The 19,208-nt window shown below is 40.3% G+C and overlaps 1 protein-coding gene across 8 annotated transcripts in view; it reads right to left on the reverse strand.

The window, feature by feature from the left end:
- DLEC1 (DLEC1 cilia and flagella associated protein) overlaps nucleotides 1-19,208 on the reverse strand; it is an 83,011-nt gene that overhangs the window by 39,909 nt on the left and 23,894 nt on the right. For all 8 annotated transcript variants that reach the window (XR_012381052.1, XM_073902012.1, XM_073901999.1 and 5 more), the window contains exon 7: nucleotides 290-377. Coding sequence is in view for 7 of the 8 variants with exons in the window: in XM_073902012.1 (XP_073758113.1) it covers nucleotides 290-377 (88 nt within the window). In the remaining variant the exon portion in view is untranslated. The remainder of the gene's footprint in view (nucleotides 1-289; nucleotides 378-19,208) is intronic.

Consider the following 19,208-nt stretch of genomic DNA (forward strand, 5'->3'; position numbering starts at 1 on the left):
CCCCCACAATGGTTTGAGTGAGGAATGAGGATGGCTTGACTGGGGGCAGTGGCAGCATGGAGGGTGAGGAGAGGGCAGGCCCAGGGCCTGGAGGGGGCGCCTGGGGAAAGGGGCCGGCAGAACTCAGAGACATCACCAGGAGCATGGGCGGGAGCGGGGCAGGCTATGGGCAGAGCGGGAGGGCCCCGGGGACTGCTAAGGGAAATGTGGGCCCAGGCTCCTCTGACAGTCAGGAGCAATCCCCACATATAATTTTGAGGTGGTCCAGACCACTGCTAGAGTGACTCACCCAATCCCAGAGCGAAGTGTGGTGTAGAAGGCGGGAGGACTCGCAGGTAGCGGCCGGTTGCCGTGATGTTCTGCAGGGAGATCACCATCTGCCCAGAGGTCAAGGGGAGCTCTTTTAGACAGCATGCACATGGCCAAGTAACATGAGGCCCAGACTGACTACACAACATGGAAAGGGGATAGAGGCGTAGATGAAATGAGTCCGGGCTGGGGGATGGGCACAGGGGGACTCCTCACGCCCCTCCATTTACCTTAGATTGTATTTGGAAAAAATAAAATACAAAGTGAACACGAAGACGGCAGTAGATCTGACCTATGCTTTACCCTCTTTAAAACAAGACCTACTGTTTGTCGAGCATCTGCCACGCGCCCCCCAGCCTCACAATAACCAGGAAAAGGTGGGAGCTATCTCTATTTTACCTTGAAGAAGCTAAAGTGCAAAGAGGCACCTTAAGCAGTAAGTAACAAATCTTGAGATTTGAGCCCAGGACATCCAACTCCAAAGTGCTGCCCACTTGGCTCCTTACTTTGCTGACTTCTTCCCCACATATCCCTTTGGGCCACTTCTTCCCATGGGCCCAGTCAAGAGGCGGTTGCGGGCACCTGTGTGGCAGGGTTTAATTGGGCCTCCCTCCACCACTCAACCCATGCAGCCCCTATTAAATCCTACCTTCTCCTCTCCATCTCTAAGACTGGGAGACCCCCAGGGGCAAGGCCTGGAACTCACACACTGCTAACCCCCACCAGCACTCCGCACGGGGTCTAGCACAAAAGAGGAGCACAGTACATGAACACATTTTTTGCTTCTCTTTTGTGAAATATTATATTGGAAAAAAATGTATAAATTATAACATGACGAATGCCATGTTTCCATCACCCAGCTTAAGAAAAAAAAAAACATTAAAAATACAGATGAAGCCCTACCCCAGCCCCCTTGCCCTCCACCAGATAACAGCTACATAAATGTGAAGTGGGTCTTCACACTTTTATTCATAGGTATGTATTCCTAAGTCAACACTTATCCATTTTTGGCCAACACAACATTTGCACCAGTCCATCTGTGAACCACACCCAAGTGTGGAGAGACCCATTTTATGGTTTTAATCTTCATTACTCTGTTATTAATGATAATGAGCATTGTTTCATATGTTTATTTGCTATTTGAGGTTCCTCTTGTGTGAGTTGTCTGTCCATATCCTTTTGCCATTTTGCCATTGTATACTTTGTCTTTCTCTGGATTTGTAGCAGTTCTTGATATATGCTGGGTGCTAATTCTTTATAAGGTATATGTTTGTAAACATCTCCAAGTTTATAACTCATATTATCTTTTGATGTACAGTTTCTAAAATTTCAATATAAAATATATCAACTTTTTGTGGTTTGTGCTTCTGTTTCAAGGACTCTTTTGATATCTCCTATATTTTCTCTTTAAATTTTGTTTGAGGGGCACCTGGGTGGCTCAGTCAGTTAGGCATCCCACTCTCGGTTTTGGCTCAGGTCATGATCTCAGGATTGTGAGATCGAGCCCGTGTTGGGCTCTGTGCTGGGTGTGGAGCCTCCTTAAGATTCTCTCTCTCCCTCTGCTCCTCCTCTCTCTCTCTCCCCCTCTCTAAAAAAAAAAAAACACAAAACAAAACAAATAATGATAATAAAATTAAATTCCATTTGAAAATAAATTTTGTTTGAGATCTTTGCTGAAAAGTATTTTGCTTAGGGTATGGAGTGAGGTAGGGATTAGATTATTTTCCATATGGCAAGGATGCCATCTCATTTTTGTCTCCTCAGGGGTGCACATGTGCACAGAACAGCCCGAGCAACAGCATGTGTGGTTCCCTCCATCAGGCTGCGGTTCCCTCAGACAAGGAGCCAGGGGCATCCACTGCTGAATTCATTACCATGGCGGCAGCCGCTCTCACATCCGCTGAGGCATCAAGAGAGCCTTGCTCCAGCCACACAAGGCAGACTTCTGACCAGCAAAAGGCAGGAGCCAGCAGTTTACGCGGCTTCTGAGGGGATGTGCCACGAGACGAAACAGTCAACTGCACTCAATGGCAGACAGCTCAGTAACACACTCTCGGATTGGCTCTTCCTCCTTCCACCCCCTTTCCTCAGTCCTCTCTGGAGATGCAAATGACAGCACAGACTCCCACTGCCTCAGACTCCACTTTATGAGGCACCCAGGCTATGACAGCTGGCATCAGAAGGGTCCTAAGGCAGCAGACCCTCAGGATGCGAGTCTGGAGTTGGGCTTTCCCACCAGTCTGGTGGTAATCAGAACTCCAGCTGGTGGGAAGTCAGGTGTGAGGACCCCTGGTATGCAGTGGCATCAAAATCACCACGGCTTTCACCCACGGTCAGCTGATACGAGGTACAGGGGGAGGTCTGGCACTGGAACAGGGGGAGGCTTTGGTGCTTGCAGGTTCCAGGGCAGTGATAATAACGAGGACCGCAGAGTGCGCTGGCTTTCCTTAACAGCACTGGAAGCCCCAGAGGGAAAAATGACAGGCTCGGGGCAGCCAACTGCCAACTCAAGGCCCACTGTGAAGCCATTCCTTGCATTCCTGGGTTACACAAAATGTGCTCCTGGTGCGTGTGTGGGGGTGAGTGCGCGCGCATGCACAGGCCCACGTGCACTTCTTGCTTGATTTGGCTTGCCATTTTTCACCTAGAATTTCTGTACCTATTTTTTTTCTTTCAAATGTCTTTTTTAAGTTACCAAAATATTGAAAGGAAACAAAAGAGCAACTATATGAAACCTATAGCCCCCTGGCTTATAAGGTACAGGTCTCTATTCCCACCACAACCCTTCAGCCTTCACACTCACAGCCTGGGTTCCGTCTGCCTCCATCTCAAGACAGAGAAGCTCTCTCGCAGCTCCCAGAGGCTGGGGACTGGGAGTGTACCTATGCTCTTAAGCAAGTCTGGTGCATGTTTTTTATTGTTATAGCTCCTTATCTGGCTTTGGGGTCAAGGTAATCTTAGGCTCTGTCTTAGTCCATTCGGGCTCCTCTACAAAATACTATAAACTGGTTGGCTTATAAACAACAGAAATTTATTTCTCATAGCTCTGGAGGCTGACAAGTCCAAGATCAAGGCGCCAGCATGGTCACATTTTGGTGAGGGCCCTCTTCCTGATTCATAGCCGGGACCTTCTCACTGTGTTCTCAAAAGTGGTGGGAGAGGCAAGGGATCTCTCTAGAACCTTTTTTACAAAAGCACTAATACCATTCATGAAGCCCCACCCTCATGACCTAAGCACCTCCCAAAGGCTCTACCTTCTAATACCACAGGATTTCAACATATAACTTTGGAGGGACATGAACAATCAGACCATAGCAGGCTCATCACCTAATAATGAGGGTATGTTCCTTCTTCTTCTAGTCTCTGAAACAGTTTATATATAATAGGGATTAGCTTAAATGATTGGTGGTGTGCATCTGTAAAATGATCTGGACCTAGCATTTCTTTTGCTAGAAAGGTTGTTTGTTTTTTAGTTATTTTCATCAAAGTTGGACCACCACATAGGTTAAAGAGTCAAAGTTTTGAAAACAGAAATCCTGCTTTCTTCCCCTGAATCCGTCTCCTGCCATTTCCGGTAATACTTTTTCCTCCCTTTGGCTGATTATTTCAGAATATGTCTCCAAATGGCATGCTACTTTTTCTTAATTTGTATGCACTAATTATGGATGGATGATAGGGACATTCTCTCTTTCCTCTCCCATATCCAACTCACCATATGATAAGCCCTTCCTATCCCTCATCTTCCCAATATAAGTTATATCATGCTACTTGGTTAGTACAGTAATTAATGTTTACATTATTGTCACTGTGTAAATGATATTCACATGAATTCACATGAAATTTTCCCTTATATAAGTATTGTCCACCCAGAGTTAATAATCAATTATTTTGTTTAATATGTACTTACTAATAATTCAATCTCCCTGCACTACTCTAAAACTCTCTTCCCGGGCGCCTGGGTGGCTCAGTTGGTTAGGCGACTGCCTTCAGCTCAGGTCATGATCCTGGAGTCCCGGGATTGAGTCCCGCACTGGGCTCCCTGTTCGGCGGGGAGTCTGCTTCTCCCTCTGACCCTCCCCCGTCTCATGTGCTCTCTCTCTCTCTTTCAAATAAATAAATAAATAAATCTTTAAAAAAAATAAAAAAAATAAAAATCTCTTCCCAAGATGTGCAGATGTATCAGGGACTCTTAATGATGTCACCCCCATAAATGCTCGGGCCTTCTGGCCTCTTCCAATCTGAGCTGCTTCCCTGCTACACCTACTCTTAACTCTCACCCAGGACAACCCCTGTAGCAGTTTTAAGACAGGTCTACAAGTTCTTTGACACTACTCCCATGGAGAGGTGAGGTGTATGTGGCTTCCTCTCGAATCTGGGCCAACAGTGAGTCACTTGTAACCTGTAGCATGCAGAGGAAAGAGTGACTTTCTCTACTTGTCCAAGGTAACTTCCAAGGTTAGATCATACAAAGTGATAAAACCTCCATCTCGCTTGCTAGGATATTCACTTAGAAGCTCTGACGCTCACTTTGAGTTGCCACATACCATCTGATTACCCTGAGGTGGCCATTCTGTGAGGAAGCCCAGGCCACAGGGAGAATCCATGTGTAGGTGCTCTGGTAGGTGCAGCTGTCTACTGACAACCAACCACTCACTATGCAAGTAAATATGCCTCAGATAATTCCAGCTCCCAGCTTTCAGGTCACCTCTAAGCATAGACTCTTTATAGCTAAGGACTCCAACAACATGGAACAAGCCTTTCCCATTGTGCCCTGTCTGAATTTCTGATCCAAAGAATCTGGAAGCATGATAAAATGGTTGTTTGAAGTTGCTAAGCTTTGGGAAATCTGCTTTGCGGCACAGCAACGGGAAACCCACTTAACCATTAGGGATCTGGGGATTTCCTTCACCTCTCTCCTATGTTGGATCTTTTGTTTCCCACATACCAGGCCTTCCTCTTCCTTGGCTTACTGGCTTGTAGGAGAGCATGTTCCCTAGGAGTTTCCTGAGGAAAGTGCATGGGACATACATTTGTAAAAACTTTACAAACTTGAAAATGTTTCTATCCTTAAACTTTGTAGTTTAGTTGGGTAAATAACCTATGTACACAGTCATATGCCCAGCAAATGCCAGGTGCATTTCTAACAGATATCACTATATATAATACAATTTATATAATAGACTGTGGCAGACTATATCTCCCTTTCTGGGAGGCTTGCTCTGGGAAAACCAGCCACTGGGCTGGGAGGGGTGGGGAGGGAGGAGAGGAGAGGAAAGGAAGTAACTGATGTGGAGAAGCCTCCGCGGGAGGGAGGCCCACGGGGAGAGGAACTGAGATCTAAGCTGAAAGCCAGCATCAACCACCAGACACGTGAGTGATCAACACTTCAGAAACTCCTAGCCTCCAGTCTTCTGGTTAAGACTCCAAACGTAACAGTGGAAATAAACCGTTCTCACTGTGTCCTATCTGATCAGCAAGCAAATGGCTATTTTACTAAATCTTGAGACAATTTGTTACATGGCTATAGTAACTGGAACACTGAATATGAAATTTGCCCTTGAAACCATGCCAGAAAGAACCATTTCAAGCACTTTTTTTTTTTCTATCAAGTACTTTTAACCACAAATGTTGTTCTTAAGCTTCAGAACATAAGACATCTGGGATATACCCTTTCTACTGTATAAATACTTAGAATCCTGCAACTGGACATCCACTTATCATGGAGATCTGACCCTGAGCCTCACTTTAAAGCTACTAGAGGCGGAGACTTCAAAAGTAGAATTTGATTCCAAGATTCTTCAGATGACTGTGGAGAAGGGAGCCACAAGCATGGAAGGGGAGGAGGCAGTGTGGGGTTAGACTAGAACTGGAGGCGTCAGTACAATCATGATTTTAAATACTATGCAACTGTGTGTGGACATATGCATGTACACATGTGTACACACATATGCATACATCTGGTTGGATCTATGCAACTGCTCTTTTTCTCCAGCTCTGTCCACTGAAAGAACCCACAAGCAAAGACACCCCAGCAGTAACAGCAGATCTAGTGCTTAGACCCTGGTTTCTAAATACCAAGTTTCTGTGTTCTCCACAAAAAGGAACCAGGGCTTCTTAGAAACTGATTCCAGAACTGGGACAAAGTGAGGACAAGATGAACCTGGAACATCTTGTAATGCCAGAATGCAAGGAAGTGCTCAAAACAAAACAAAACAAAAAAACAACCAAACCCACAAAAGAACACAGGGGACTCCCACCGGAGAATACCTGTAAGATTCCCACTGGACAAATCTAGGATAATTACAGAAGCAAAATGAATATTGACTTTAAATGAACTCATTTTAGGCTAGACTAACGTAACCTCATTATTTAGAATGATTCTAAGTAGATGTGCCCTTGAATATTGGCCAAGAAAACAATGCAAAATCTACTATGCAAATAGCTAGTAGATTTTACAGTACTGTTGGGATACAGGTCTTGAAAAAGATGAAACAATCAATTAATCAAAGGGGAAAAACCCAATTGCTTCACTAAAATTGACCAAACTGATCTTTAAGATGTATGCTTTTGATTAGACCCATGCTGACCAAAAAAAATTGGGCACAAAATAGGTTCTAAATGTTTCTTATAATATTTATAATTGCCCTGGTATATTTTGCTCTCCTCCACTGTTAGATGTTCAGGTATATAAATGTTGCTATTCTGCCAATATCAAATTGACACCCCCAAATGATTCTGCATCAGAGAATAAAGCCCTTCTGGTTAAATTCTCTCCTTTAGGAACTTTTGACCAAAATGGGAAGAGTTGAGAAATTTTCATGAGGGCCATGGTTCACACCTGGCCTAAGACAGAGTTACTAACAGCGAACGCTGGATGATTCATCGTTCCCAGACTACAGGTTTTTTTCTCTCTCCTCTCAGCTATAAATTTGCTTTTGCCTTGGTTCACTGACTACTATTCCTCAGAGGAGCATGCAGATAACAAATTCCTCTGAATTATTCTTTGACTACATCCCTCTACTAATGAGTCTTCCAATCCATGAATATAGTATATTCAATAGTGCGCTGGTAAATGTTTAATGACAGGCTCTTGGGGGTGGGAGAGAGCCCTGATTTGATAGTATTTGTTTATTTTCATGGTGTAAATAATCCCACCGATTTCAAGATACCATCACTGAACATGGAGTTGGGGAGAGATGTGCACGGTCAGCTCTCATGAGCTACTATGACCTGGCTGCAACATACCAGTGGGTATGTATCTATTCATGTATTTGGGTCTCTTTTAATTTCTTTTAATTATATTTTTAGTTTTCTGTCAAAGTCTTGCACATATTTATTTAAATTTATTCCTAAATTTGATTTTTTTAATGCATTATAAACAGAATCATATTTTAAATTCATTTGTAATAGTTTGCTCTGGTACAGAGGAATAAAATTGGTTTTTGTATATTGACTTTGTATCTAAAGACTTTCAATAAATACACTTAATTTTATTTAATTCCAATAGGTTATCCATAGACTTATTTGGATTTTCTAGGTACACAATCATGTCATCTGTGAATAATAGCAGTTTTATTTTTGTAAATACCTTTTGTCAAAGTATGCAACTTTTATCCTATTCCTAGTTTGTGAAGAGTTTTTAAAATTATGACTAGATATTAAATTTTGTCTGCATCTAGTGAAAGATAACTTTATGAGTTCTCTCCCTTACTGTGTTAGAGTAGGGAATTCTACTTGTTGCTTTTCAAATGTTAAACGAACTTGGCACTGCTGGATCAAACCAACTTGGTTGTAATATTGATCATTTTTATATAAAGCTGAATTCAGGTTGCTAATGTTTTGCTAGGAAACTCTGTAGTTCTGTTCATGACAAAGTTTAGCCTTTCTCATAATAATTCTTTTCAGGTTTTGGTATCAAGATTATGCTTGTCTCAACACAAGTTGGGTTGTGTTTCCTTTTTTTCTATTCTCTGTAAGGCTTTATAAAAGATCATTGCATTTCTTCCTCGTAGGTTAGAAAGAATTCACTGGTGAAGTCATCAGGGCCGAAATTTTATTGGTAGGAAGGGTTGTTGTTTTTAAGTAGGCTCCATACCTAGTGTGGAGCCCAAAGCAGGGCTTAAACTCATGACCCTGAGATCAAGACCTGAGCTGAAATCAAGAGTCAGATGCTTAACCAGCTGAGCCACCCAGGCTCCCCTGTTGTTTTAAACAGCTTTATTGAGATATAATTCACATGCCACAACTCACCAACTTATACACAACTTAAAGTGTATAATACAATGGTGTTTAGTATATTCATAGAGTTGTGCGATCATCCCAATTTTAGAACACTGTGAGGTATTAAACTACAGATTCAGTGTTTTAACATTGTTCAGATGTTTTATTTCTTCTTGTATCTGTTTTGTAAATTGTATTTTCCTGAAAATTTCTCTATTTCATCTACATTTTCAAATTTCTAGATATAACATTGTTCATAAACCTTATTTTTCTAATGTCTATAGGATCTATAACGATGTCCTCTTCTTCCTTGATCTTGGTGAATTCGTACTTTTTCTTTTTGTTCGGTTTTGCTAGGGATTAATTAATTTTATTAATCTCTCCAAAGAACTAATTTTAGCTTTGCTGATCCTACTGCATATTGGTTTTCTATTTCATTTAAATTTCTTCTTGTTTTTGTGATTTCCTTACCATTTCTTTGGGTTTAACTTGCTATTCTTTTCTGATTTTTCAGATATACCTAGATAACGGATTTTTAGACTGTTCTAACATGGAAATATAAGTCTACACATATTCTTTAAGCTTGGCTTTAGCTGCATCCTACAAGCTTTGATGTACCATTTAAAAATGATCATTCATATAAATAAGTCACAGAGATGAAAAGTACAGCATAGGGAATATAGTCAATAATACTGTGATAACATTGTATGGTGACAGATGGTGGTGACTTATCATGGTGAGCACTGAGTAATGTATAAAATTGCTGAATCACTATGTTGTACACCTGAAACAAATATAATCCTGTATGTCAATTATACCTCAATAACTCTTAAAAATGACTATTTTCTATTTTCTGATTTCCATTATGACTTCTTTGATTCATGAATTTAGTAATGAATTGCTTAATTTCTAGGTATTTGGGTAGTTGCTAGTTATATTTTTGTTATTCATTTCGATATTAACTCTATATATGTTTTAGTCCTTTGAATTTTTTCATAATTGCTTTATGATCCAGCACATAGACAATTCTGGTGTTTCATATGCACTTTTAAAAGAAAATGCATATTGCAATCACTGGGTGTAGTGTTATATACAAGTCAATTACATACAGTTTGTTAACTGCCCGATTCTTCTATATGGTTACTGATTTTTTTGTCTACCTAGGTTTTAAGTTTTTGAGAGAAAAAAATGTTAAAATCTCCTACATGTTTGTTATTGTATCTGTTTTTCTTCCAGTCTTGTAAAATTGTACTTGCATATTTTGAAGCTAAATCATTAGTGCGTATAGATTTTAAAGATTTTGTTTATTTATTTGTCAGAGAGAGAGCGAGCGAGCACAAGCGGGGGAGCGGAAGAAGGAGAAGCAGGCTTCCCGCGGAGCAGGGAGCCCGATGTGGGACTCAATCCCAGGACCTCGGGATCATGACCTGAGCCAAAGGCAGACGTTTAACCGACTGGGCCACCCAGGTGTCCCATGTGTATAGATTTTAAACAGTATCTTTTGGATGGACTTTTTCAACCTTTGATCACTATGAAATGTCCTTTTTCTTTCTTTGTATTAATGCTTCTTGCCTTAAAGTGTACTTTCCCTGATACTAGTACACAGCTGCACCAGCTTTCTTGTGCTTAAGGTTTAATGTATCTTTTTCCAACCTTTATCCTTACTTTTAAGGTTATGTCATACAAGCAGTGTTTAGTTGGTTTCTGTTTCTCTACCCAGTCTGATGATCCTTCTCTCTCTCTTTTTTTAAGATTTTATTTATTTGACAGAGAGAGAGAGCAGAAGGAGAGGGGAGACGCAGACTCCCTGCTGTGCAGGGAGCCCGATGCAGAACTCGATCCCAGGACCCTGGGATCATGACATGAGCTGAAGGCAGACGCTTAACTGACTGAGCCACCCAGGCACCCGATCCTTCTCTTTTAATTGCAGTACCTGGTCCATTTACATGTCATGTAATTGTTGTTGCTTTTCATTCTTTCTTGCATTTCTCTGCTTCCATATGGGTATCATTTTCTTCTGACTGAAAATTCCTTTGGTGCAAATCTCCTGGTGACAAATTATTATTATCTGGTTGTGGATTATTAGTTTTTGTTTGAGAATGTCTTCCTTTTATCTTCATTTTTGAAGAATATTTTCCCTAGGTTTAGAATTCTAGATTGAAAGTTACTTTCTATCATCACTTTGAAGCTTCCATTCCAAGTATTTTCTAGCTTCAATCATTTCCATTAGAAGGTGGTGGGTCTTTTTTCTCTCAATGGTTTAAGTTAGGGTCCCCCCTCCTTCCTCTGGCTTAGAACAGAATTTTACTAAATATTCCTGGGTATGTTTTTTGTTTTTTTTTTTTTATTCTGCTTAGGTGTTAGTGCTTTACTCTATGGCTTGACGTCTTTGTTACTTTTAGATCACTGTCATCCACTACATCTTCCAACCCTGCTGCTGCCCCATTCTCTCTCTGATCTCTTTTCTGGGACTTCAGTTATACAACAGACCTGTTTACTAGGTCCCATATTTTAAAATGCTACTTTCTGTATTTTTCCTTCTATTTTCTCTTTGTGCTTTAGTCTGGATCATTTCTACTGACCTCTCTGCAAGTCTTCTCTTCATCTGTGTCTAATTTGCTGGTAAGCCCTATTGAGTAACGTCAGTTCTAGAATTTTCATTTTTTGTAGATTCTTATTTTTTAGGTTATCTAGTTATAATATTGCCATAACTGGAGATCCCCTAATACATGTATATTTTTAATGCTTGATTTTGCTATTAGATTTACAAGAGTTACAAAAATAATCCAGAGAGTTCCCATATGCTCTTCACTCAGCTTCCCCTTACATTAACATCTTCATAACAAGAGAACTATGATCCAACCTAAGAAATTAAGCTTGCTACAATATATTAACTAAACCACAGCATCTATGTAAACTTTTCCAATTTGTCCACTAACTTCCTTTTTCCATTGCTGGATCCAACCCAAAATCTGAAATTGCATTAGGTTCCCATGTCTTTCTAGTCTCCTCTGATCTGTGACAGTTCCTAAGTCTTTCTTTGTTGCCCATGACCTTAAGGCTTTCACTTTTTTTTAAAGATTTTATTTCTTTATTTGCGTGAGGGTTGGGGGGCAGCAGGAGAGGGAGAGAGAATCTGAAGCAGACTCCGTGCTGTGCATGGAGGCCCACACGGGCCTTGATCCCACAACATGAGATCAAGACCTGAGCCGAAACCAAGAGTCGGATGCTTAACTGACTGAGCCACCCAAGCACCCCGATCTTGAGCCTTTTAAAGAGCACTGATCAGTTATTTTGTGCAATGTCTTTGTAGAATGGCCTTCAGTTGGATTTGTCTAATGTTTATTCATGATTAGATTGAGGTTATGCATTATTTGCAAGAATACTACATAAGTGATGTGCCCTTCTCAATACCTCATTTTGGGGGCATATGATATCAAAGTGTCTTATTAGTGGTGATGTTAAAATTAATCACTTAGGGATGCCTGGGTGGCTAGTTGGTTAAGCATCTGCGTTCGGCTCAGGTCATGGTCCCAGTGTCCTGGGATCAAGTCCCGCATTGGGCTCCTTGCTCAGCGGTGAGACCGTTTCCTCCTCTGCCTGCCTCTCTCTCTCTCTCTCTCTGACAAATAAATAAATAAAATCTTTAAAAAAAATTTAATCATTTGGTCAAAGTGGTGTCTGCCAGGATGCTCTATTGTAGGGAGTTTGCTTGAGGATTTCTCTCCTTCTCCCTCTGCCCCTCCCCTCATTTGCATGTGCTCTCTCTCGCTCTCTAAAATAAATGAATAAATCTTAAAAAAAAAAAAGAAAAGAATGGTGGATTTGCAAGTGCTCTTTAAACTGTAAGGTACAGGGGCGCCTGGGTGGCTCAGTTGGTTAAGCGACTGCCTTCGGCTCAGGTCATGATCCCGGGGTCCCAGGATCAAGTACTGCACAGAAGCAGGGAGTCTGCTTCTCCCTCTGACACTCCCCCCTCATGTGCTCTGTCTGTCTCCCAAATAAATAAAATCTTTAAAAAAATTTTTTTTAAATAAACTGTAAGGTACAATTTACATATATATGAAGGATCTGTCATGAGATCTGTCATGATTAGACCTGGTGAGCAAAGCTGGCAACTACTAAGCTTGGTCTTGGTCTTATTCCCTAGGATGCTGGAGGCTGGCATGAAAATGAAGGAGACTGGGAAAAAGGAATCAGGACAGTCTCTATAACTACTCCCAGAGGAATCACTGAATATGCTGTTAAGTGAAACAAGCAAGATGCCGAGGACAGTAAGAAGAAGTGGGAGCTCAAATATAACATGTATTTACTTATGATTCCAAAAAGAACTAATAAAAATAGTTACCAATAGGGTTAAGGAGAGCATAAGGAAGAGGGGAAAGGGATATGAAGTGAAGTTTCTCTTTAAATAGAAAATCACAGCTAATAAATGCAGAAGGAATAACAGAATTAGAAATCACAAATTTGTAACCCTTAATTTTATTTAAAGAAAAATGGGTCTACATAACAATCATCTAAGGCTTTGAAAGCCAATAAAGGAAAGGTTGATAAAAACTTTATAAATGATGGATCAGGCTCACAACATCTGAAGCCATTCTTCACTGGTAATAGGAAAAGCAGATACACTCCTCCTGATGGGATGCAATAAGGAATACACAGCACCACCAAGGAATTCTTCTCACCAAAAAAAAACCAAAACTGAACATGAATCTATTCAAACATTTACATCTAAACTGTAAGTTTATAGAAAATGGGAAAAAAGGAACATGTTTAATGTCACCACAATAATGCAATTAGCCAAATCCAGGATGTCAGAAACTGCAGTTTCAATAAATAAATGGCATTTTTAAAAAGCAGGTACAGGGATTTCTGGTCCAAGATGGCAATGTAGGAAGACCAAGAACTCACCTCCTCCACAGATGCTCTAAATCTACACCTGAGGGCCAAATGAACAGCTTCTATACAACAAAAGATAGAGACCACATAGAGAAAAGCAAGAGAGATGGGAAAGAGTCACAATGGGAACCGCTACCCCGATGCTACAAGCTACAACAGGGAGGGACAGTACTGAAGACACAGTAAAAAAAGATGTAGCTCAAAAGGGCAACTAGAATATAAAGGATCCAGTCCTAGAACTCTGCCGAAGAGTGGGAGCTGCTGAAACCCCTCAGCTGGCAAGCCCTACAGTTTATACTCCCTTTCCATCTTAATAGCACAGACAAGAGCAGAGTCTGGGCACTGTAGCTGGCCTGCGGCCTCAGTGAGCCCTGAGCCCCTGGCACATACCAGCCCAAGCTATCCCACCAAGGTGACCCCAACACATTGCACATCGGGACACCCCCGGTCGGTGCTCACTACAGCTCCAGCCACCTTGTCAATGTGATACAAGTGCAAAAGCAACCTGGAACACTCTAGGCTGGCACCAACCTCTGCTCCAGACTTGCCAGCGCACCCTTGGCACACAGTGCCCCGGGAACCCCTGGCCCTTCCCACCTCAGTGCCAGCTGTCTCACCAGGGTACCCCTGTGCAAAGTATCCCAGGACACTCCAGCCCATGCCATGCCTTGGCTCCAGCCACCCCACAAGGGTGCCCCTGCATGGACCATCCAGGACATCCTGATCCATGCCCACTTCAGCTCCAGTTGCATCCCCTCCCAGAGCAGAGCATCCTGGGACACCTCAGCTTGCACCCACTTCAGCTTCAGCTGTCCTCCCAGGGCACTCTCTGTACAGTGAGCCCCAGGATCCCCTGGCTAATATCCATTTCACCTTCAGCTATCCTGCCAAGGTGCCCTCTGTACGGAGTGTTCCAGAACCACCCCAGCCTGTACCCACTTCAACTCTTGCCATCCCACCAGGAGAGTTCCAGAGGTCCTGGAGTGCACCAGGACCCCAGCCCATGACAGCCAGAGGTCCAGCCAGCCAGTCTACTAGAAAGTGGGGGAGGGATAGTAAAATATCTTCCAAACTGAGAAGGCACTTCAAGACTAGAAAACGAAGCAGGTGACTCCATGCAGTTTACAGAGTTTTATTCAGGGTAACTTACCGACAGGGGGAACAGGGGGTCAACAATTCAGGCAGCTGCATGGCTATCTTCCACAAAGTCTGGATCTTAGTCCACAGATTTTATAAAGTGAAGGGATGTGCAGAAGGGCTCTGTAGTGAGATCAAAGGGTTTGCATGCACCTGATTGACAGCTAACCTTTAATCAGATCTTGTGGTGCCACCTATGTATGCATCAGTAAGGGGAAAGACTATGTTATCTCTATCAGATTCATGGGCGGTCAAAGCAAGCCTCCCCCCATCCCAGCCTTGGTAGGCATTTCTAAGGTGTGTATATTAATCTCCAAGGGGCTCAGAACACATAACCCCAAGAAAGGTCATCTGGTGAACATGAACAAGATGGAGGGCCAAAGATGAAGACAGTCTTGTCAGCATTCCTACACTCTACAGTCACAAGGCACATACAGTCTGCACAGGGGATGACCACACACCAAATCATCCCTTCAATTTTAGAAGTAACTGTTCCACCTAATTTGTAGAAACAAACATAGAAAGTCAAGCAAAATGAGGAGACAGAAATATGTTCCAATGAAAGAACAAGACTAAACCTCAGAAAAAGAACTAAATGAAATGAAGATAAACAATGTATCTGATAAAGAGTTCAAAAGTTCATAATGATGTTCATCAGACTGGAGAGAAGGGTGGAGAAGCTCAGTGAGAATGTCAGCAAAGAGAAAGAAAATATGAAAAAGAATCAATCAGAATTGAAGAATATAGTAACTGAAGTGAAAAATACACTAGAGGGGATCAACCACAGATTAGTGGATACAGAATGATCAGCAATCTGGAAAACAGGGTAATGGAGAACAATCAAGCTAAACAACAAGAAGAAAAAAAAGAAGGCAGGTTAAGGGATCTCTCAGATAAGTTCTAGTGAGCAAATACTCACATTATAGGGGTACAAGAAAGAGAAAAGAAAAAGGGGCAGAAAACTTATTTGAAGATATACTAGCTGAAAACATCCCTGAACTGAGGAAATAAATAGACATCCAGGTTCAGGACACACAGAGAGCTCCAAAGAAGATGAACCCAAAGAGGTCTACGCCATGACATGTAATGATGAAAATGTCAAAGATTAACAGAATTCTAAAAGCAGCAATACAAAAGCAACTTCTTACTACAAGGGAAATCCCCATAAACTTATCAGCTGATTTTCAGCAGAAACTTTGCAGGCCAGAAGAGAGTGGCATGATATATTCAAAGTGTTGAAAGTTAAAAACCTACAACCAAGAATATCCTACCCAGCAAGGTTATCATTCAGAATTGAAGGAAAGATAGGTTTCCCAGAAAAATAAAAGTTAAAGGAGTTCACAACCACAAACAGGCCTTAGGAGAAATATTAAAGGGATATCTTTAAGTGGAAAAGAAAGAGTCATAATTAGAAATGAAATTATGAAAGGAAAAAATTTTATGAGTAAAAGGCAACACACAGTAAAGGTAGTGTAGACATCACTTACAAAGCTAGGATGAAGTTGAAAAGACAAAAGAAGTCAAATGAATTATATTTTAAAAATTAGCTAAGGGGACTCACAAAATAAAAAGATGTAAAATAGGGACGCCTGGTGGCTCAGTCGGTTAAGCGACTGCCTTCGGCTCAGGTCATGATCCCAGAGTCCTGGGATCGAGTCCCGCATCAGGCTCAGTGGGAAGCCTGCTTCTCCCTCTGTCTGCCGCTCCCTCTGCTTGTGCTCTCTCTATCTATCTCTATCTCTGTGATAAATAAATAAATAAATAAATAAATAAATAAATAAATCTTTTAAAAAACCCTTTAAAAAATAAAAAATAAAAAGATGTGAAATATAACATATACATAAAATGTGGAGGGAAGAATAAAAATGAAGTTCTTTTATAATGTGTTCAAATTTAAGTGACCATCAACTTATACTTGGAATGTTATATATGAACCTCATGGTAACCACAAACCAAAAACCTATGATACACAAAAAAATGAAGAGAAAGAAAATCCAGCTTAACACTAAAGAAAGTGATCAACCACAAGGAAGGATAGCAAGAGAAGAAAGGAACAGAGAAGAACTATAAGAACTAACCAGAAAACAACAAAATGGCAATAAGTTCATAGTTACTTACATACTTACATCAATAATTACTTTAAATGTAAATGGTCCAAATGCTCCAATCAAAAGACACAGGGTGACACATGGGTAAAAAAACAAGACCCCTCTATATGCTGCCAGGAAAAGACCCACTTCAGAACTGAAGACACATACACACTGAAAGCTAAGGGATGGAAAAATATATTCCATGCAAATGGAAGTGGGCAGGGGGAAGTCAGGATAGCAATACTTATATCATAAAAGAGAAAAAGAAGGACATTACATAATGATAAAGAGATCAATATAATGAGAGGATATAACAATTGTAAATATCTATATGCCCAAGACTGAAGCACCTAAATACATAAAGCAAATATTAACAGATATAAAGGGAGAAATTGACAGTAGTATGATAATAGTAGGGGACTTTAACACCCCACCTACATCAAAGAACATTTTCCAGGACAGATCCCATGTTGAGCCACAAAACAAGTCTCAATAAATTTGACCAAGATTAAAATCATATTAAGCATCTTTTCCAACCACAACAGTATGAAACTAGAAATCAATTACAAGAAAAAACTGGAAAAAACACAAACACATGGAGACTAAACAACATGCTACTAAACAATCAATGGGCCAATGAAGAAATCAAAGAGTAAATTAAAAAATACACTGAGACAAATGAAAATGAAAACACAATGGTCCAAAATCTCTGGGATGCAGTGAAAGCAGTTCTAAGAAGGAAATATAGAGCAATACAGGCCTACCTCAAGAAACACAAAAGCGTAAATAAACAATCTATCCTTAGATCTAAATGAACTAGAAAAAGAACAAGCAAAGCTCCAAGTTAGTAGAAGGAAGGAAATAATAAAGATCATAGTGGAAATAAATGAAATAGACTAAAAAACAATAAACAAGATCAATGAAACCAAGAGCTGGTTCTTTGAAAAAACAAAATTGATAAACCTTTGGCCAGAGTCATCAGGAAAAAAAACGAGAGGACTGAAATAAAGAAAATCAGAAATTAAAAAGGGGAAGTAACAACTGACATCCATAGAATGCAAAGGATTATAAGAGAATATGAAAAAGTATATGCCAACACACTGGACAACCTAGAAGAAATGGATAAATTCCTAGAAACATACATTCTTCCAAAACTAAATCAGGAAGAAATAAAAAACTTGAACACACCCAATACTAGTAATGAAACTGAATTGGTAATCAAAAAACTCCAAGGAAACAAAAGTCCAGGACCCAGTGGATTCACAGGTAAATTCTACTAACCATTAAAGAAGAGTTAATACCTATTCTCTTCAAACTATTCCAAAAATAGAAGAGGAAGGAAAGCTTCCAAATACATCCTATGAGGCCAGCATTACTCTGAACCAAAACCAGACCAAGATGCTACAAAAAAAGAAAACCACAGGTCAATATCCCTGATGAACTCAGATGCAAAAATCCTCAACAAAATATTAGTAAACCGAATCCAAAAATACATTAAAAGTATCATTCACACAATCAAGTGGGACTTATTCTGGGAATACAAGGATGGTTCAACATCGGCAAATCCATCAGTGGGATACACCACATTAACAAAATGAAGGATAAAAACCATAGAAGCATTTCAATAAATGCAGAAAAAGCATTTGACAAAATTCAACACCTATTCATGATAAAAAAAGAAAACCTCTAAAAAAATTGAGTTTAAAGGGAACATACCTCAACATAATAAAGGTCACACATGACAAACCCACAACTAAAATCATATATAATGGTGAAAAACAGAGCTTTCCCTCTAAGATCAGGAGCAAGACAAGGATGTCCACTCCCACTACTTTTATTCAACATTATACTGGAAGTCCTAGACACAGCAACAGATGAAAAATAAAAGGCATCCAAACTGATAAGAAAGAAGTAGTAAAACTGTTGCTATTTGCAGATGATATGATACTGTATATAGAAAACCCTAAAGACTCCACCAAAAAACTATTAGAATAAAAGAATTCTGTAAAGTTGCAGGATGCAAATGTAATACACAAAACTATATTGGATTTCTGTAATTAACAACGAAGTTGCAGAAAGAGAAATTAACAATTTCATTTACAATTGCACCAAAAAGAATAAAATAACTAGGAATAAACTTAACCCAAGAGATGAAAGACCTCTAAAACTATAACACACTGATGAAAGAAACTGAAGATGACACAAACAAATGGAAAGATAATCCATGCTCATGGATTAGAAGAATTAATATTATTAAAACATCCATACTACCCAAAGCAATCTACAGATCCAATGCAATCCCTATCAAAACACCAACAGCATTTTTCACATAACTAGAACAAATAATCCTAAAATTTGTATGGAGTCACAAAACACCCTGAATAGCCAAAGCAATCTTGTGAAAGAAGAACAAAGCTGGAGGTATTAAAATCCCAGATTTCAAGATATACTACAGAGCTATAATAATGAAAACAGTATGGTACTGGCACAAATACAGACACATAGATCAATAGAACAGAATAAAGAGCCCAGAAATACACAAACGCCTCTATG

The sequence above is a fragment of the Callorhinus ursinus genome, unplaced genomic scaffold, assembly GCF_003265705.2.
Source record: "Callorhinus ursinus isolate GAN/ISIS: 27379988/994484 unplaced genomic scaffold, GSC_fseal_2.0 scaffold1, whole genome shotgun sequence".
Classification (NCBI taxonomy): domain Eukaryota; kingdom Metazoa; phylum Chordata; class Mammalia; order Carnivora; family Otariidae; genus Callorhinus; species Callorhinus ursinus.